Raw genomic sequence first — 22,057 nt, forward strand, 5'->3', positions numbered from 1 at the left:
CTGACCCCTGCACTATATACTCTATGTTGTACATTACATACTCCTGACCCCTGCACTATATACTCTATGTTGTTCATTACATAGTCCTGACTTCTGCTCTTCCCCTCCCCCCACTGCTATATATACACATAATATGGATTCTCTTTTGTTACCCCCATTTCCTCCCAGCTGGACATTTTATACCGGATGATGTGATTGGAGCACAGACTTTTACATGGTGATAATAATGTGATCACATCCTCCAACTTTGGACCCTTAACCAGAAAGTGATAATGAGGGAGGAGTCAATACCCCAATGATGGCGGTCTTCAGGATCAGTCCAGTCTTCATCTTGGTTGTTCTCCCCCCATCCTCACTCTCTGACCTCTGGTGGGGCTCAGCCCCGCTGTTCTTCATGACTAAATCATGGACTAAATAAGGAAGTGCAGTACTTCTTGTGTTGGGAAGATGGCGATGAGTGATAGAGGGGGTGGGGACCCTCGTCCTATAATCCCCTCATCACTGTCCCTCCTATAAAAGACAGTTCTGGTTGTTTCCTCACTCTCTGACTAAATCCATGAATAAAGAAATGACCTGGTAGGAGATCAGAGGAGCCATTTCCTAGTTCCCTTGAGGGTGGAATTGTGAGCTCCTCAGAGACCAAGCTGCCTGATGTGGACGGAGTCCTGGTTTTGGGGGAACCAATCAGCTCCTTTCTAGTAATCCTCTTTGTCTTTGTATTTTAGTCCATGGCCGGGAGATGAGGAAAACCTCCGAGGATTGTCTCACTTTGTCTCCAGACTGGAAAGTAGAAGATGAGGACATCACACAGTATAGTCCAGGAGAAAACCCGTCTCCCTCCAATGTCCATCCGGCACCACCCAGTGTAGATGGACCATCGGATTCCTCGTATCCTGAGGAACCTCAGACTGTGCGGGACCGGGCCGGCCTTCCAACAGGGAAGAGATTTTCTTGTACTGAGTGTGGGAAGGGTTTCTGCTATAAATCCAAACTTAATGTGCATAAAAGATCTCACACGGGGGAAAAGACGTATCCCTGTCCTGAGTGCGGGAAATGTTTTTCAGTGAAGTCCAATCTTTCCTCACATCAGAGATCTCACACAGGGGAGAAGCTGTATTCCTGTCCTGAGTGCGGGAAATGTTTTTCAGTGAAGTCCAATCTTTACAAACATCAGAGATCTCACACGGGAGAGAAGCCATATTCTTGTTCTGAGTGTGGCAAAAGTTTTTCACAGATGTCTCATCTTAACAGACATCAGAGATCTCACACGGGAGAGATGCCATATTTCTGTCCTGAGTGTGGGAAAAGTTTTTCACGGAAGTTCAGTCTTCACACACATCAGCGATATCACACGGGGGAAAAGCCGTATTCCTGTCCTGAGTGTGGAAAATGTTTTTCAGTGAAGTCCCATCTTTACACACATCAGAGATCTCACACCGGGGAGAAGCCATATTCGTGTCCTGAGTGTGGAAAATGTTTTTCAGTGAAGTCCCATCTTTACACACATCAGAGATGTCACACGGGGGAGAAGCCGTATTCCTGTCCTGAGTGCGGAAAATGTTTTTCAGTGAAGTCCAGCCTTTACAAACATCAGAGATCTCACACAGGGGAGAAGCCATATTCGTGTCCTGAGTGTGGGAAATGTTTTTCAACAATGTCCAGTCTTTACAGACATCAGAGATCTCACACGGGGGAGAAGCCGTATTCCTGTTCTGAGTGTGGAACATGTTTTTCAGATAAGTTCAATCTTTACAGACATCAGAGCTATCACACAGGAGAGAAGCCACTTTCTTGTCCTGAGTGAAGGAAATGTTCTTCACTGAAGTCCTGTCTTCCTGTACATCAGGGGTGCCACACAACCCTGGAGGTGTATTAGTGCCTTGAGTGCGGGAAATGTCTTCTAGATGAATGTTGCTGGACATCCCAGCTCTCATGTGGGGAAGAAGCACACCCTGATATACACCTCAGATATACTCCATGGCTGATCATCATGGAAGAAACAGTCCATAAGGAGACCAGAGGCCCCCAAAGACATGGATGAAGTGTGGGACTGGGACAGCCATTGATAGCAGGAGAAGAATAAAAATGGAGTCCTGACCTAGAGCACTGGGCTGACTTTTCATTGGGTTGCAGCCTATATACTAGAGATGGTTTGCACCTACATGGAAGGGGGTCTGCTGTGCTGGGGGAGGGGTTTATGGGAAGTCTGGAGGACTATATAAACTAGGGGGGAGGGATAATTCAATTATAACTGGGTACACAGATTAGACAGGGGTCAGTACTTATTGGGGGGTGGAATGGGGAAAGATGGGGGAGGGCTATGGCAGATGATTAAAAAGTTCCCATGTTACAGACAACCAGTGGAATTGGTACCATTTGTATAAAAATAAAAAATACACAAAATCCGTGTGAACAAAGTGTCAGTGAATGAAAGTGTTTGTTCACCAATGCCAGAAGTGTGCCCAGCACAATAGGTGAGTTGGAAGGTTTGGTGCATGAAGAGAACTAGGATTGAATTGGTGTTGCTGAATCTTGGCTTCATTCCTCACATGACTGGGCCATTCATATTCCTGGCTAGGTTCTCTTTCGGAGAGACGGGGGAAATAGGAAAAGTGGTGGTGTCTGTCTCTGTGTGAGAAGTGATCTCAGAGCGAGTGTGAAAGAGGACCTAGTTGATGGAGAGTGTGATGAGGCTGAAGTATTATGGGTGGAACTGCACATGGGGGGCGGTACTACAAAGGGCATCATTGGAGTTTGTTATAGGTCTCCCAGTGTTAATGAGGAGGTGGAGACTCAGCTCCTCGCACAGATGGAAAGGGCTGCAAGGGTTGGGACAGTGATAATAATGGGGGATGGTAACTACCCGGAAAGTGATTGGAGTAATGGGATTGCAGGAACAGTTAAAGGGCAAAAATATATAAACGTAATACAGGACAATTTTATGGTCCAGTTCATAGAGGCCCCAAGTAGGAATGATGCTCTGCTGGACCTGGTCATCTCCAACCATGCAGAGCTTATTACGAATGTCCATATAAAAGAACATCTGGGTAGCAGTGACCATAACATGATTTCATTTATTGTTAGCTGTAAACAGCAAGCACATATGGGAAACATAAAAATGCTCAATTTTAAGAGAGCTAATTTTCCAAGGCTGAGAGCTGCTCTCCAGGACTTAGACTGGGAGGGAATATTGGCATCGATGAACACAACACAGAAATGGGAGTTCTTCAAAAAGACTGTATGTGACCACACTGCAAAATATATTCCAATGGGCAACAAGTACAGTCATGGCCGAAATTGTTGGCACCCTTGATATTTCTCCAGGAAATCATGTATTTCTCACGAAACGTATTGCATTAACACATGTTTTGCTATACACATGTTTATTCCCTTTGTGTGTATTGGGACAAAACAAAAAAAGGGAGGAAAGAAAGCAAATTCGACATAATGTCACACAAACCTCCAAAAATGGGCTGGACAAAAGTATTGGCACCCTTTCACAACTGCGGATAAATAAGAATGTTACAAGCATGTGATGCTCCTGTAAACTCACCTGGGGCAAGTAACAGGTGTGGGCAATATAGAAATCACACCTGAAAGCAGATAAAAAGGAGAGACGTTCACTTAACCTTTGCATTGTGTGTCTGTCTGTGCCACACTAAGCATGGACAACAGAAAGAGGAGACGAGAACTGTCTGAGGACCTGAGAACCAAAATTGTGGCAAAATATCAACAATCTCAAGGTTACAAGTCCATCTCCAGAGAACTAGATTTGCCTTTGTCCACAGTGCGCAACATTATCAAGAAGTTTGCAACCCATGGCACTGTAGCTAATCTCCCTGGTCGTGGACGGATGAGGAAAATTGATGAAAGATTGCAACGCAGAATAGTCCGGATGGTGGATAAGCAGCCCCAAACATGTTCCAAAGACATTCAAGAGGTCCTGCAGGCTCAGGGAGCATCAGTGTCAGCGCGAACTATCCGTCGACATTTAAATGAAATGAAACGCTATGGCAGGAGACCCAGGAGGACCCCACTGCTGACACAGAGACATAAAAAAGCAAGACTACAGTTTGCCAAAATGTACTTGAGTAAGCCAAAAGCCTTCTGGGAAAACGTCTTGTGGACAGATGAGACCAAGATAGAGCTTTTCGGTAAAGCACATCATTCTACTGTTTACCGAAAACGGAATGAGGCCTACAAAGAACAAAACACAGTACCTACGGTAAAATATGGTGGAGGTTCAATGATGTTTTGGGGTTGTTTTGCTGCCTCTGGCACTGGGTGCCTTGACTGTGTGCAAGGCATCATGAAATCTGAGGATTACCAAAGGATTTTGGGTCGCACTGTAGGGCCCAGTGTCAGAAAGCTGGGTTTGCGTCCAAGATCCTGGGTCTTCCAGCAGGACAATGACCCCAAACATACGTCAAAAAGCACTCAGAAATGGATGGCAAAGAAGCGCTGGAGAGTTCTGAAGTGGCCAGCAATGAGCCCAGATCTAAATCCCATTGAACACCTGTGGAGAGATCTTAAAATTGCTGTTGGGAAAAGGTGTCCTTCCAATAAGAGAGACCTGGAGCTGTTTGCAAAGGAAGAGTGGTCCAAAATTCCGGGTGAGAGGTGTCAGAAGCTTATTGATGGTTATAGGAAGCGACTGATTTCAGTTATGTTTTCCAAAGGGTGTGCAACCAAATATTAAGTTAAGGGTGCCAATACTTTTGTCCAGCCCATTTTTGGGGTTTTGTGTGACATTATGTCATATTTGCTTTTCTGCCTCTGTTTTATATTTGTTCCAATACATACAAAGGGAATAAACATGTGTATAGCAAAACATGTGTTAATGCAATACCTTTTTTGTGTGAAATACTTGATTTTCAGGAAAAATATCAAGGGTGCCAACAATTTCGGCCATGACTGTATAAAAGGCTACAAATCCAACCTATGTGGCTTACGGCCAAAGTTACAAAAGCGATAGATAATAAGAAAAGAGCTTTTATTAAATATAACAATGAAGGAACGCGATCATCGTTTACACATTACAAAGAATAGAACAGAATATGCAAAAAGGAAATAAAGGAGCAAAAACTGAAAACAAACGACAGAAAGATATCAGGACGACCCCAAAACATTCCTCCAATATATGAATAGTAGAAAGGTCCGGTCCCAGCATGTAGGCCCTTTACAGAACCACCTAGAGGGGGTGACTGGGGACAAAGAGAAGGACAATGTATGAAATCCCTTCTTCAGCTCTGTGTATACAAAGGAGCATGGGGGGCTCTTGTCCATAATGGGCATTGTAATGGAACCGTCCCAGTCTGCGCTGAGTACTTCTGTGAGAATACCGCTTCCCCATCCGAACACCGACAACAGACACCACAGATTTGAAGTAAGCCAGAAAGTAGGCTACTTTATTTGAACACAGATACAAGATATATACACTCAGGGGACAATCCCCCCTCCCTGCATAATGACACAGGGTGGGGCAATCTACAATTAGTAAGAAGAGACACACAGGTATTCAAACTTCACACCAGCAGACAGTCCCATCAGTAAGGAGGGCTGCTGCAGACACCCTCCACTAAGCCCATACATAAACACATACCTCCCATAATAGTTTGCTCCCAAGCAAGACACACAATAGAACAATGGGATGCAACCACATAACACCAAACAATCCACAACCCCCACCCCACCTATCTCCTAGACATGTTGTGATAGATATTTTATACCTACAATAATTTTTAATATTATTGTGAACTTCTGATAGGGGTCTCAATTCCTGTAACTTATTTCCCATCTGTTGCATCACCTCAGCACCCCCCTTAGATGTTTTCCTGTAGAGGTTTATGACAGTAGGTCCATCTGGCTGAATAATCCCTGGAGGCGTCATTTCTAACACCTCCTAGGGAGTATTGTCATAGATTCTCCTGTGGGAACTGAATTCAGAGGAGGTATGCTTCGCTGGACATTGGCCTATCCTAAATTCCATCTGATGAACTAAAGTTGGCCAATGTCTTTGACAAATCACAGAGCCCCCCATTGAAGAGAAATAGCAAATAACTGGAACCTATTGAAGGGTGTGACTGCCTGGAATGGAGGGGGGAGGGGGTATAAAGTATGCCATTGCTCACATTTCTGTCTCTTTGCCCCTCTTGCCTCTTTGGAAGCCCAGTCATCAGGATGTCTGTGTAATGTATTATTCTATGTTTCTTTCCTGTAACATTCTTTCCTGTAGTCTCTTTGTATCGGTGACGTTCTTTCCTGTAGTCTCTTTGTATCGGTGACATTCTTTCCTGTAGTCTCTTTGTATCGGTGACATTCTTTCCTGTAGTCTCTTTGTATCGGTGACATTATTTCCTGTAGTCTCTTTGTATCGGTGACAGTCTTTCCTGTAGTCTCTTTGTATCGGTGACGTTCTTTCCTGTAGTCTCTTTGTATCGGTGACGTTCTTTCCTGTAGTCTCTTTGTATCGGTGACGTTCTTTCCTGTAGTCTCTTTGTATCGGTGACGTTCTTTCCTGTAGTCTCTCTGTATCGGTGACACTCTTTCCTGTAGTCTCTTTGTATTGGTGACATTCTTTCCTGTAGTCTTTGTATTGGTGACATTCTTTCCTGTAGTCTCTTTGTATCCGTGACATTCTTTCCTGTAGTCTCTTTGTATCGGTGACATTCTTTCCTGTAGTCTCTCTGTATCGGTGACATTCTTTCCTGTAGTCTCTTTGTATCGGTGACATTCTTTCCTGTAGTCTCTCTGTATCGGTGACATTCTTTCCTGTAGTCTCTTTGTATCGGTGACATTCTTTCCTGTAGTCTCTTTGTATCGGTGACATTCTTTCCTGTAGTCTCTTTGTATCGGTCACATTCTTTCCTGTAGTCTCTCTGTATCGGTGACATTCTTTCCTGTAGTCTCTTTGTATCGGTGACATTCTTTCCTGTAGTCTCTTTGTATCGGTCACATTCTTTCCTGTAGTCTCTCTGTATCGGTGACATTCTTTCCTGTAGTCTCTTTGTATCGGTGACATTCTTTCCTGTAGTCTCTTTGTATCGGTAACATTCTTTCCTGTAGTCTCTTTGTATCGGTGACATTCTTTCCTGTAGTCTCTTTGTATCGGTGACATTCTTTCCTGTAGTCTCTTTGTATCGGTGACATTCTTTCCTGTAGTCTCTTTGTATCGGTGACATTCTTTCCTGTAGTCTCTTTGTATTGGTAACATTCTGTATTTGCATTGTAATATTACTACTTTTACAGTTATACCGGCTGCATTATATTTTGTTATATTCCATTCATAGCAAGCTTCTTTCTGTGTAAGTAAATAAGATCTCTATATTTTCCCAGTTGTTATCCTTTGGTATAAACACTATTGGTAATATCTGGATGAGGATTGGCTGAATTCCTGTATAGACAAAAGGTTATTATCACTTATTACATTTATAATCTTAGATAGAACCAAGTGAATAAGTGCCGGAGCAACACCGCCGAAACAAATGGAGGAAGTCTGAACGTTTAGGTAAATGTTACTTCTTGTGTGGAATACAGAGAATTATTTACATCTTTCTTCGTTTTCATGTCTATCTTCCATGTTGTCTGAGATACCTAGACTAGTAAGCTTTGTCCAATGTCATTGTTACCTTTTGTCTTTACTAACACTTTGATGAGATGATTATGAACAGGATAACTGACATAAAATTGTAGTGAGAGTGAATGAGGAAACATCCTAACTGCTGGGTGCAGCTATTGCAGCGGTGTGTGATTGTGGATGAAAGGGATCTGACTGGACTCTTGGAGGCAGGGAAATAAAACGTAGGATCTGTGCCAATCTGCCTAAAAGCAGGTCCAGTTGACCCTCCAATGAGATTAGGTCAAGACGCTTCCCAATCTTTGCGATTGAAATGCACTTGTGGGCCTAAATCACACAGAATGATCTTGTTATGTATGGATCTGTCCTCTGTAATCTACTAACTGTGGATTGTAAGCGTGTAGTTAGATCTGTGAACAACAGCTATATTGTAACTACTACACCCCATACTGCATGTCAGGAATCAGGGTATGACCAGAGGTGTGTGGACTGACACAGGGAAATGCAGGCTTCAGATATGGTATAAACAATATAATTTATTAAGACTAACAATACAAAACGCAGTGCAATACTAAAACATAAACACAGTGCAAGCAAACCAAACCAAACCACCCACAGATAACAATCCATACAATGCAAGAGTCATCAGGCAGGCCGGGTCAGTAGCAAACGGAGTACCAGGAACAGGTGGGAGAGTGGACGGGGTCACAAGCTGGGTTCAGTTACTCTCAGGCAGTGTTGTACAGAGGGTCAGGCAGAGAATGGTCAGGGTCACAAGGCAGGGATCAAGCAGGAGAAGTCCGCAGAGGTCAGGATCAGGCAGGCTCGGCAACAAGTCAGACAGGAACAAGAATACAGGATATAAGATACAGGGGCCCATGGAAAACACACACCACGGCCTTGACTGTGAGTCTGGCCATTCCTTAAATACAACCCCTGCAATCAGCTTCAGGTGTTTGGCTGATTGCAGGGGTGAGTCTCTGATTGCTGAGAGCACCCACTGGCCAGCCCTGGTACTGCAGCCCACAAGGCAGGTGAGTCCCACCATTATTGGCAAGTCCATTCCTGACACTGCAAGTAGCTGTATCTCAATTACCCGCCTGCTGGACTCCAAGCACTCACATTCTGATTATTCAAGTTTGCTCTAATCCTTCTTGGGATAATAGGAGCAATTTAGGAAAAAATCTGTCAGAATACTTCAGAAAGGTCCACGGGGATTGAACTATTGGCAAGTTCGGGAGATCCCCAGGCTGTTTGAAGGAATATAGTCAGAACAGGGAAAACATTAAAAGTTTGTTCTGACAAGTAGTGAAAAGCAGCAACGGTGACGGGGGGGTACCTGTCACCCCAATCACTGGCCAGAGATTAGCTACCTCTGGGAGCAACTGCTTAACCCCCCTAGTGGTCTGATTATGTCAGTATTTCTGTGCTCAAAGCGGTACATTTTTTTCAATGGAAATATGTTGTTTTTTTATTGTAGGCCTGTAAGTTTTAGGAATAACTCACTGAAATCTGTCCGAACAAGAGTCTAGTAAACATCCCGGGTATGTTAAAATTTGAGACACAAAATCAAATATAATAATAAATGTAATTCAATAATGTAATCAAACCAAAAACACTGAAATTTGAAATATAGCGCCAAATTTGCACATCGCTGAGTTCAGTCGCAGAATCGTTTTCAGTGTCTGATGATGAATTTCCCCCACGAATCATTATCACTCAATTCTGCAAGTGGTTGTAATTTAAATAATAAATGTAAACCCCAGTGAATTATATCAATAGCAGATCAATATATTCCAAAGTCTACATCATCGCGCCTTAAGAATGTAGTCCTGGGAAATAGTTGATTGAATAGGAGCTGCTATTATACAATAGCCCAAAATATATCAAATTTGTGAAATTAAATATATAAGCACAATAATAGCGCTCACCACAAAACAACTGAAATTAATAAAAATAATACTAATAATAGTAATCCAACCACCAAATATAATAATGTGTGCAAAAACAATAAATATTGGATCCTAAATAAAGTCCATGAAATAAAGTCCATATAGAGCATATCTGATCTTCAATCAATGAAGTTCTGGGATCCTATAAACTTCCTTCACCAGTGGATGATCCAGCGCTCAGCACCCCATCAAAGTGCAAACTCACCAGAGACTGGGGAACAACCAGCATATCTTTATATACTCAGCAGGTATGATAAACTCCGCAGCATATCATTTGTAATCAGCAGACGACCCCAATGAGCTCCATAGGTCACATGTGAACAAAGTAAAAAACACTCTCCATAGTGTAATACCGTGTCAGAAAATGTATTCCAACAGAATACCCCATAATAACCGCACTCACATTATGTCAGTACAGCAAAGCCTTGTATATTAAAATCATTCAGCCTGCAGCGCTTAGTACACCGCTTCCTACACACACAGTGGCGTCTCACCAGCCTTCAACAGATGACAAGGTTGTGGTCACATGGTCCGGACACATGATACAGCGTGCATGATGATGTCACTGCTGGATCACACCCTAAAGCGTTTCGTCACACGATTTCGTCCAACGGTGTGATCAGCAGTGGATTAAGCGAGCTCCTAAAGAGCCGCCTCTGTTCTCATTGGTTCATTATATTGGCAACATCTTATAAGACAAAATGACACATATCTCTAATGATTGGCTCAATAGAATACCAATATCAAAGAGGAATCAAAACGATTCATCAGCGCCATCTTGTGTTTGGTCAATAGAAGACAGCAAAATATGTTTGTATATCATTAACCACTTGCCCTCCAGAGGATTTACCCGCCTTAATGACCACGCCTTCTTTTGCTACTCAGCGCTGCACTAATTCAACTGATAATTGCGCGGTCATGCAATGCTGCACCCAAACTAAATTTACGTCCTTTTTTTCACACAAATAGAGCTTTCTTTCGGTGGTATTTGATCACCTGTGCACTTTTTATTTTTTGTGCTATAAACAAAAGACCAAACTTTTGAAGAAAAACTATATTTTTTACTTTCAGCTATAAAAAATATATAGGAAACTCAAAGTTAGTTATAAATTGAGGCCAAAATGTATTTTGCTCCATGTTTTTGGTGAAAAAATTCCAATAAGTGTATATTGATTGCTTTGTGTGATAGTTATAGTGTTTACAAACTATGGGATAGATAATGGAATTTACACCATTTTTCTGCTATATAGCGCTGCGCTAGTTTAAATGACAATTGCCCGGTCATGCAATACGGTACATAAATAAATTTATGTCCTTTTTTCACACAAATAGAGCTTTCTTTTAGTGATATTTGATCACCTTGCACTTTTTATTTTTAACGCTATAAACAAAAAAAATTTTGAGAAAAAAATGTTTTTTGGAAAAAAACAATATTTTCTTGTTTCTGTCATAAACAATATCTAAAAAAACTAAAATTGCTTCAAAAATTTAGGCCAAAATGTATTCTGCTCCATGTTCTTGGTTAAAAAAAATCCCAGTAAGTGTATATTGATTGCTTTGTGTGAAGGTTATAGCGTCTACAAACTATGGGATAGATACTGGAATTTACACAGCTTTTACTTTCTGACTGCTCATCGCATTTCTTGAGGTGCTAAAATACCAGGATAGTACAAACACCCCCAAATGACACCTTTTCGGAAAGTAGACACCCTAAGCTATCTGCTGAGAGGCATATTGAGTCCATGGAAGATTTATTTTATTTCCACAAGTTTCTGGAAATTGACAAAAAGTTTTTTTATACAAAGTTGTCATTTAAATGATATTTGTCACACAAGCCATGGGTATATGTGAAATTACACCCCAAAATACATTCTGCTACTTCTACCGAGTATGGGGATACCACACGTGTGAGACTTTTTGGGAGCCTAGCCACATACGGGAGTCTTTTTTCCAGTGACCACTTTGAAAGCCTGAAGGTGTGTAACTTCCTCATTACACTTCCTCAATACCTATCACAGTTTCGGAGGCCCTGACATGCCAGGATAGCACCCCCCCCTCCAAATGACCCCTTTCTGGAAAGTAGACACCCCAAGGAATTTAAAAAGAGGCATGGTGAGTATTTTGCAGATCTCATTTTTTCTCACAAGGTTTTGAAATATAAAAAAAGAAAAGAAAAAATGTTTTTGTTTTTTTCTTCAATTTTCAAAAACTTGTGGCAACAAATGAGATTTACACTACCAGACGCTTCTCGGGGCTGCAGTTCCTCTAAACTCCACAAGGTGGTGATCTCACTTCTACCCAGTCAGGAAGTCTCTATGGAAGACAGATAGGAAGTGATGTCAGGTACAGACAGGAAGTGATGTCAGGTACAGACAGGAAGTGACCTGGAATAAAGACAAAGTTCCATGTGGCACAAAGAAAAAGAGACATTGGTGGAAGTAGCAGCAGAGGAGGTAATAGGATGTTATTTCCTATTTACACACAGTAACCCCTCATCATGTCCATCCTCTTCCTTCAAAGTCACATCTGTCCTCTTCCTCCATAGTCACGTCCGTCCTCTTCCTCCATAGTCACGTCCGTCCTCTTCCTCCATAGTCACGTCCGTCCTCTTCCTCCATAGTCACTGTTATGTCTTTTATCTCCAGCAGATGATGATACACACATATATAGTGTGGGAACCCAGATTAACCCCTTCAGGGGGAGGAGTTGATGATAATATATCTTGCTCCCAAAGCTGGCCTACATGGTTCAGTTTTATCGTCCAGCCAGCAGGATGAGAGAAAAAAATTATTATCAGGATTTATGGCACCAACAGTTTGCTCAGCACTTTACAATATAACGGGAGACAATACAGCAACAATACAGTTCAATACAAGAGGGATAGGAGGGCCCTGATCCTGGGAGCTTACAATCTAGGAGGGAGAGACTAGTGGTTCAAAAGGTAGTAACTGTGGGGGATGGACTGGTTGGAAGAGTAGAAGATTCCAGTATTAGCTGAGGGCAGGATAGGCTTCCCTGAAGAGATATATTTTCAGAGATCACCTAAAGTGAGCAGAGTAGGTGATAGTCTGATAAATTGGGGTAGAGAGTTCCAGAGGATGGGAGAAGTCCTGGAGATGAGCATGGGAGGAGACAAGGGAGCTAGAGAGCAGGAGGTCTTGCGAGGAGCGAAGAGTACGGTTTGGGTGATATTTAGATACAAGATCGGTGATGTAATTTGGGGCAGAGTTATAAATGGCTTTATATGTTATTGTTAATGTTTTGAATTTTATCCTTTGGGCAATGGGAAGCCAGTGAAGGGATTGGCAGAGAGGGGTGGAGGACACTGAATGGAGGTCAGTGGAGGGATTGGCAGAGAGGGGTGGAGGACACAGAATGGAGGCCAGTGGAGGGATTGGCAGAGAGGGGTGGAGGACACTGAGTGGAGGCCAGTGGAGGGATTGGCAGAGGGGGGTGGAGGAAACTGAGTGGAGGCCAGTGGAGGGATTGGCAGAGAGGGATGGAGGACACTAAGTGGAGGCCAGTGGAGGGATTGGCAGAGAGGGGTGGAGGACACTGAGTGGAGGCCAGTGGAGGGATTGGCAGAGAGGAATGGAGGACACTGAGTGGAGGCCAGTGGATGGATTGGCAGAGAGGGGTGGAGGCCAGTGGAGGGATTGGTAGAGAGGGATGACAGATACAGAACTGTTAGTAAGATGGATGAGTCTGGCGGCAGCATTCATGATAGACTGAAGAGAGGAAGGCCTGTGATGAGGTCAGCCAATAAGAAGGGAGTTATAATAGTCAAGGTGAGATATAACAAGGGAGGGAATAAGTTGCTTAGTGGTTTCCGAGGTTAGGAACGGGCGTATCTTGGAGATGTTGTGGAGGTGAAGTCTACAAGATTTGGACAGCGATTGGATTTGGGACTGAAAAGACAGATGGGAGTCTAGGATTACACCTAGTACCCTGGCATGAGGGGAGGGACTGATGGTCGTGTTATTGATCTTGATGGAGAAGTCGGGGGGGGCACAAGCTGGAGGGAATACTAAGCTCAGTTTTGGAAAGATTGAGTTTGAGGAAGTGGAGTGACATCCATGCCGATATGTCACTTAGTAGGTTAGTAATGTGAGAGGAGACTGAAGGGGTGAGGTGAGGAGGAGACTGAAGGGTGAGGTGAGGAGTAAAAAGATAGATTTGTGTGTCATCAGCATAGAGATGGTACTTAAAGCCATGGGAGTATATCAAGTGACCAAGGGAGGTGTAGATGGAGAATAGAAGGGGTCCAAGAACAGAACCTTGAGGGACCCCTACAGAGAGAGGGAGTGAAGAGGAGGAGGCAGCATTATAGGTAACGCTGAAGGAGGGCTGCGATAGGTAGGAGGAGAACCAGGAGAGAGCAGAGTCTCGGAGGCCAAGAGAGTGGAGTTTTTTGAGGAGGGGATGGTCAACAGTATCAAAAGCCACAGAGAGGTCAAGTAGTAAGAGTACGGAGTAGTGGCCATTGGTTGGGATGAGTACGGAGTAGTGGCCATTGGTTGGGATGAGTACGGAGTAGTGGCCATTGGTTGGGATGAGTATGGAGTAGTGGCCATTGGTTGGGATGAGTATGGAGTAGTGGCCATTGGTTGGGATGAGTACGGAGTAGTGGCCATCGGTTGGGAAGAGTACGGAGTAGTGGCCATCGGTTGGGAAGAGTACGGAGTAGTGGCCATTGGTTGGGAAGAGTACGGAGTAGTGGCCATTGGTTGGGAGGAGTATGCAGTAGTGACCATTGGTTGGGATTAGTATGGAGTAGTGACCATTGGTTGGGATGAGTACGGTGTAGTGGCCATTGGTTGGCATGAGTATGGAGTATTGGCCATTGGTTTTAGCAGTTAGTAGATCATTAGTGAGGTTTAGTAGAGCAGTTTCAGTGGAGTGTAGTGAGCGAAAGCCAGACTGTAAAGGGTGAAGAAGGTTGTTGTCGGTGAGGTGGGAGCTCAGGCGATTGTAGACTAAGCGTTCTAGGAGTTTAGAGGTAAATGGCAGCAGGGAGATGGGTGTTAAGTTGTTCAGGTTGGTGGGGTCCAGGGAGGGCTTAAGTATGGGAGTGATGTGCTTTAGAGGGGAGGGGAAAGCACCAGTAGAGAGGGAGAGGTTGAAGATGTGAGTGAGGGAGCATAGGATGGAAGAAGAGGGTGACCGTAGTAGTTGTGAGGGGACAGGATCCAGGGGGCAGGTGGTGAGACAGTCTTCTGAGAAAACCTTAGTGACCTCTTCAGTAGTAGCGAATTCAAAAAGAGGAAAGTGTTGAGCGAGGTTTAGTATAAGGTATGCTAAGTGGGACGGATGTCTGTGCAGGGAGAGGCCCCTACGAATTGCATCAATCTTGTTTTTGAAATTATTTGCAATCTCGTGAGCAGTGAGTGAGGTACTGGGTGGGGGTGGAGAAAGTAGAGAGTTAAAAGTAGAGAAGAGACGACGAGGACTGGATGACAAGGTATTAATGAGAGTGACAAAGTCGTCTTGTTTGGCAGCATGAAGGGAGGAATTGTATGTGAAGAAAGCAGATTTTTATCGGGTGAATGCTTGTTGAGGTTTGGTTTTACGCCACAATCGCTCCAGCGCACGACTATGTCAGTTAAAATTTCTGGTGTGGTCAGTCTGCCACGGATGTAATGGTCGGGGCCTGATGCTTCGTGTTGTTAGAGGAGCAAGTGAGTCCAGTGTGGGTGACAGTGAACTGTTGTAGACAGCAGTGGCCAGGTCAGGGCAGGACAGGGGAGAGATTCTGTCATAGAGTTGGTCAGTTGCAGAGTGGAAAGGAGCCGGGTTCAAGTTGTGAAGGTTTCTGCGGGTAATTGTTGGCTGCTTGGAGGGATAGGTGTTTGAAGACGAGGAGACTGTGAAGGTGATGAGATTGTGATCAGAGAGAGGAAAGGGGGTGTTTGTGAGGTTGTAGGGAGTGCAAAGATGGGAGAAAACAAGGTGTAATGTATTCCCATCAGAGTGAGCGGAGGACGGTATACATTGTGCTAATGCAAAAGATGAGGTTATGTTGAAGAGTTGGGATGTAGCCGGGTTGTTGACATTAATAGGGATGGTAAAATCTCTGAGAATGATAGTTTGTAGCTCAGAGAAGAGAAAGTAGGGTAGCCAGGCGGAGAAATCATCAAGAAAGCGGGACACGGGTCCAGGAGGCCGATAGATCACTGCAATCCTCAGAGAAATGGGAGAAAACAGCCGGATGCAGTGAGTCTGGGAAGAAGAGAAGGATAGAGAGGGAGGGTTAGGGAGGACTTGAAAGGTGCTCAGTGGGGATAGAAGCAAACCAACCCCACCACCTTTCTGACCACTGGGTCTGGGTGAGTGGGTCCAGAGGAGGCCTCCATAGGGAAGTGCTGTGGGGGAAGAAGAATCTGCTGCTTGGAGCCAGGTTTCTGTAATTGCTAGTAGGTTAAGGGAGCCGGAGACAAAAAGGTCATGGAAGGAAATAGAAGTGATTCCCCCATCCACACATTGGAGGTGGATGGGGGAATCCTCCCCGCTGCACTCTTGTATTCTGACAATGGGGGGACTCCTCCTCTCTCAGAATACACAGATCAGCACTGAAGCTATTGGCTGCAGCTGCTGGGGGAGTGGCTTTTATCCGGCAGTGGCCACACATGGATGGAAATGTGAGCGATCCCTGCTGAACCAGCTGAATTTCCATGGATCTATGGTCACCTTCAGTGACTTCCTCCCCTCCCCCTCATCTCCTTCATGATGGAAGTCATGCTGAGATCATCTCCCATTGGCTGAGCAATATTCTCATTTGTCTCTCAGCTCCTTCTTGCTATTCCTCGTCCTGCCTGTTGTTTCCTTGGATTGATTTTCTGTGTAGTGACCCCGGCTTGGTCTCTTGGATGCGCTCGTCTGTTGCTTGCCCTGACCTTTCTCCTGATTCCTGGATCTCCTCCTCATCTCTCCTCCATATCCTCTTACACAGCTTTTCTCCACACCTGCAGTGACCCTGGGGGGAGGAAACTTGGCACCAGCACGCCGCCAAATCCATCCCCACCATTAGGGGCTCTGGAGACAATTGTCTGCTATTTACACTCCGTTCCTCCGCACGTCACCTGATCACATGACAGCTTACTTCCACAGATTCCGGACAGATTTCTGGATGGTAAAGGTCAAAGTTCACTCTTCAGTTTAGGAGAGGTAGGACGCACCCAGGAACTAGGATTTGGTTTGCATGGGAGTCTCATATAGAGGACCCCTCAAATCTCCCCATCTAAATGTCCCTCCATCCAGAGTCTATATGTCCTATGACATCACACTGACCTCACAACTCCTCCTCCCAATGTCCCTCCATCCAGAGTCAGAGAATCCTATGACATCGCACTGACCTCACAGCTCCTCCTCCCAATGTCCCTCCATCCGGAGTCAGAGAATCCTATGACATCACACTGACCTCACAGCTCCTCCTCCCAATGTCCCTCCATCCGGAGTCAGAGAATCCTATGACATCACACTGACCTCACAGCTCCTCCTCCCAATGTCCCTCCATCCAGAGTCAGAGAATCCTATGACATCACACTGACCTCACAGCTCCTCCTCCCAATGTCCCTCCATCCAGAGTCAGAGAATCCTATGACATCACACTGACCTCACAGCTCCTCCTCCCAATGTTCCTCCATCCAGAGTCAGAGAATCCTATGACATCACACTGACCTCACAGCTCCTCCTCCCAATGTCCCTCTATCCAGCTCTTTTTTCTTTTATCCAGTACTCTTAGGGTGTGGGCGGACCCTTTACATCCTCACAAGCAAAGCAGAACTGTTGATCCTTCATTTTATGTAATGATGTCAGAATTCCTTATACCTCAGCCTGAAGTGGGGCTTCACTGAAACACAGACCTGACCGGAGAGGTGAGGAGGATTCTGGGAATATCATTTGATGTGACTATTTGTGTTCAGATGTAGAGTTTTCCTCCTGTGAAGTCTGGAGATCATATGACATCACATTGCCTCCACCTCCCTCCCTGATAGAAGAGAGAAAGAAGAAGAAGATTCTAGAAGTCACCAGAGAGATCACTGAGCTGCTGACAGGAGAGGTGAGCGGTGCCGGGAATTCTGGGACATTCTCCAGTAACAGACAAGGGATGTGTCTGGATGGTGACTGTATCATTGTGTGTGTCAGGTTCCTATAAGGTGTCAGGGTGTCACTGTCTATTTCTCCATGGAGGAGTGGGAGTATTTAGAAGGACACAAGGATCTCTACAAGGACGTCATGATGGACAATCAGCCGCCCCTCACATCACCGGGTAAGAGGAGACTTTATTGTAAAGGAGAGAGCAGTACGGAGGATCCACCTAGATCCCCCATCATCTGATAAACACATAGAAACAATGGATTCAGTCAGTGTGTGTGTTTCCTACAGATGGATCCAGTCATGGGAACCCACCAGAGAGATGTCCCCGTCCTCTGTATTCCCGGGATTCCACACAGGAAGGTCACACCATCCCTCACCATCATCAGGTAGATGATGACAATTATTGGTAGTTGTGATTTATACACAGCATGTTTGTTACAATGAATGTTTTATTATATCTTTCAGAGTGGAATCCTCGGGGATGAGAATATTGATGTTAAAGAAGAGTATAAAGAGGAGGATGAGGAGTATGGAGTGATGGAGGAGTTTTCAGAAGGACACAAGGAGATGATGGAGCCACCTAATACCAGGAACCCACCAGAGAGATGTCCCCGTCCTCTGTATTCCCGGGATTCCACACAGGAAGGTCACACCATCCCTCATCACTACAAGGTTGGTGGGATGGAGCATCTAGAACATGGACTGATAAAGACAAAGTGTGGATTTTGTGTGTGATGTCACAATCATAAATCTTACATTTTACAGATGATATTTTCTCTCATTTCCTTGATTTAGAGTGGAGATCCAATCGATATAGAATTTGAGGTGAAAGCAGAAGAAGAAGAGGCGTATGTGAGGGATGATCAGCAGTCTATGGAGGAGGATGGAATAACGGGGACATTTATAGAGGAGGACACTCCTACAGAGATCAGCACAGGTGGGTCATGAACACTAAATCCATTCCTCCACCCATACTGCTCACTGATTGGTCCAGAGTAGGGCGGGGACTGGGTGATATCAGCCTGTAATCCCCTGGTCACTTTCCTGAGCTGTGTTCCCCGTCCTGTATTCCTGGATTTCTCTCGGATAATCTTCCTTCTCTGTGCTGCAGACACAATTTATGTATCTAGACTGGATTTATGGAGGTTCTGGGGTTCAGCTGGCAGCAAAATGTTCACTTTCACCATAGGTGTTACTAGACTAAGGCCCCTGGGGTGTTTGATTTGGATCTTCTCCCCCATGCCCGGGTCTAGTAAGATCTCTGAAAGAACAATTACTTGCTCTGTGGTCTGCTGGCTGTGCCGGGTGGAGGGATATGTCTGTAGTGTCTCAGACCCAAGTCACTGAGTGCAGTCTCAGGAGATGGGAGGCAGCGGTGTGGGATCTGTGCAACTTGTCTACAGTAAACATTTAATCTTCCACTGATTACTGAATACCAATATTATGAACCCTGACCCCTGCACTATATACTCTGTGTTGTACATTACATACTCCTGACACCTGCACTATATACTCTGTGTTGTACATTCCATACTCCTGACCCCTGCACTATATACTGTATGTTGTACATTACATACTCCTGACCCCTGCACTATATACTGTATGTTGTACATTACATACTCCTGACCCCTGCACTATATACTCTATGTTGTACATTACATACTCCTGACCCCTGCACTATATACACTATGTTGTACATTACATACTCCTGACCCCTGCACTATATACTCTATGTTGTACATTACATACTCCTGACTTCTGCTCTCCCCCTCCCCCCTCTGCTATATATACACATAATATGGATTCTCTTTTGTTCCCCCCATTTCCTCCCAGCTGGACATTTTATATCGGATGATGTGATTGGAGCACAGACTTTTACATGGTGATAATAATGTGATAACATCCTCCAACTTTGGACCCTTAAACAGAAAGTGATAATGAGGGAGGAGTCAATACCCCAATGATGGTGGTCTTCAGGATCAGTCCAGTCTTCATCTTGGTTGTTCTCCCCCCATCCTCACTCTCTGACCTCTGGTGGGGCTCAGCCCCGCTGTTCTTCATGACTAAATCATGGACTAAATAAGGAAGTGCAGTACTTCTTGTGTTGGGAAGATGGCGATGAGTGATAGAGGGGGTGGGGACCCTCGTCCTATAATCCCCTCATCACTGTCCCTCCTATAAAAGACAGTTCTGGTTGTTTCCTCACTCTCTGACTAAGGTCCATGAATAAAGCAATGACCTGGTAGGAGATCAGAGGAGCCATTTCCTAGTTCCCTTGAGGGTGGAATTGTAAGCTCCTCAGAGACCAAGCTGCCTGATGTGGGCGGAGTCCTGGTTTGGGGGAACCAATCAGCTCCTGTCTAGTAATCCTCTTTGTCTTTGTATTTTAGTCCATGGCCGGGAGATGAGGAAAACCTCCGAGGATTGTCTCACTTTGTCTCCAGACTGGAAAGTAGAAGATGAGGACATCACACAGTATAGTCCAGGAGAAAACCCGGCTCCCTCCAATGTCCATCCGGCACCACCCAGTGTAGATGGACCATCGGATTCCTCGTATCCTGAGGAACCTCAGACTGTGCGGGACCGGCCCGGCATTCCAACAGGGAAGAGGTTCTCCTGTACTGAGTGCGGGAAATGTTTTGCAGTGAAGTATGATCTTTACAGACATCAAAGATCTCACACGGGGGAAAAGCCGTATTCCTGTCCTGAGTGCGGGAAATGTTTTTCAAGGAAGTCCGATATTTACAGACATCAAAGATCTCACACGGGGGAAAAGCCGTATTCCTGTCCTGAGTGTGGGAAATGTTTTTCAGACATTTCCAATCTTCATAAACATCAGAGATCTCACACAGGGGAGAAGCCATATTCCTGTCCAGAGTGTGGGAAATGTTTCTCACAGAAGTACCATCTTTACACACATCAAAGATCTCACACAGGTGAGAAGCCGTATTCCTGCCCTGAGTGCAGGAAAAGTTTTTCAGTGAAGACCAGTCTTTACGTACATCAAAGATCCCACACAGGTGAGAAGCCGTATTCCTGTCCTGAGTGTGGAAAATGTTTTTCAGATAAGTCCACTTTTCACAAACATCAGAGATGTCACACAGGGGAGAAGCCATTTTCCTGTCCTGAGTGTGGGAAATGTTTTTCACAAATGTCACATCTTTACACACATCAGAGATCTCACACGGGGGAGAAGCCATATTCCTGTCCTGAGTGCGGGAAATGTTTTTCAGTGAAGTCCCTTCTTTACACTCATCAAAGATCTCACATGGTGGAGAAGCCGTATTCCTGTCCTGAGTGTGGAAAGTGTTTTTCAGATAAGTCCAGTCTTTACACACATCAGAGATCTCACATGGGAAAGAAGCTGCATTCTTGTCCTGAGTGCGGGAAATGTTTTTCAGTGAAGTCCAGTCTTAACACACATCAGAGATGTCACACGGGGGAAAAGCCATATTCCTGTCCTGAGTGTGAAAAATGTTTTTCAGATAAGTCCAATCTTTACAGACATCAGAGATGTCACACGGGAGAGAAGCCGTATTCTTGTCCTGAGTGCGGGAAATGTTTTTCACAGAAGTCCAATCTTTACACACATCAGAGATCTCACACGGGGGAGAAGCCACTTTCTTGTCCTGAGTGAGGGAAATGTTCCTCCCTGAAGTCCTGTCTTCTTGTACATCAGGGATTATAATGGGGTAGACAGATCAGACAGGGATCAGTACTTATTGGGGGGTGGAATGGGGAAAGATGGGGGAGGGCTATGGCAGATAAGAAGGTTCCCATGTTACAACCAGTGGAATTGGTACCATTTGTATGAAAATAAAAAATACACAAAATCCGTTTGAACAAGGTGTCAGTGAATGAACAAGGTGTCAATTATTATTATAGAGTATTTTTATAACGCCAAAGGGTTTGCTCAACGCTGTACAATATTGTGTGGGACAATACATGAGACAATACAGTAGCAAAACAATACACGAGGGGTTAGAGGGCCCTGCCCTTTTGAGCTTACAATCTAGGAGGGAGGGGGTAGAGGTACAGGAGGAGATGGCTGTGGGGGATGGAATGGAGTGAGGAGTGGAGGGGATCGGCTGTTAGGTGAGGGCGGGGTAGGCTTCCCTGAAGAGATGGGTGTTTAGGGTGTACCTAAAGGTGAGAAGGGCAGGGGATAATCTTATGGATTGGGGAAGTGAGTTCCAGAGGATGGGGGAAGCTCTGGAGAAGTCCTGCAGTCGGGCATGGGAGGTGGAGACCAGGGAGATAGAGAGTAGGAGGTCTTGTGAGGAGTGGAGATTACGGGTTGGGTGGTATTTGGGTATCAGGTCAGTGAGGTAGTTTGGGGCAGCGTTATGAATGGCTTTGTATGTCAGTGTTAGTTGTTTCAATTTAATGCGTTGGGCAAGCCAGAGGAGGGAATGAGAGAGGGGGGTGGAGG

General features: G+C 44.8%; 2 protein-coding genes across 2 annotated transcripts; both read left to right on the top strand.

The window, feature by feature from the left end:
• The first annotated feature begins 684 nt into the window (after positions 1 to 684).
• LOC149469339 (uncharacterized) lies at positions 685 to 2,221 on the top strand. Its single transcript, XM_089669344.1, has one exon. The coding sequence runs from the start codon at positions 740 to 742 to the stop codon at positions 1,802 to 1,804; it is 1,065 nt and encodes a 354-aa protein (XP_089525470.1). The 5' UTR covers positions 685 to 739; the 3' UTR covers positions 1,805 to 2,221.
• Positions 2,222 to 2,845: 624 nt separating this feature from the next.
• Positions 2,846 to 21,458, top strand: LOC149469340 (uncharacterized). Its single transcript, XM_089669370.1, has 6 exons — positions 2,846 to 2,855; positions 17,451 to 17,587; positions 17,674 to 17,797; positions 17,914 to 18,011; positions 18,091 to 18,301; positions 20,016 to 21,458. The coding sequence occupies exons 1-6, from the start codon at positions 2,846 to 2,848 to the stop codon at positions 21,260 to 21,262; spliced, it is 1,827 nt and encodes a 608-aa protein (XP_089525496.1). The 3' UTR covers positions 21,263 to 21,458.
• Positions 21,459 to 22,057: the final 599 nt, after the last annotated feature.

The sequence above is a fragment of the Staurois parvus genome, unplaced genomic scaffold (genome assembly GCF_062004578.1).
Source record: "Staurois parvus isolate SC_StPar_1 unplaced genomic scaffold, SC_StPar_1.0 ptg000073l, whole genome shotgun sequence".
Taxonomy (NCBI): domain Eukaryota; kingdom Metazoa; phylum Chordata; class Amphibia; order Anura; family Ranidae; genus Staurois; species Staurois parvus.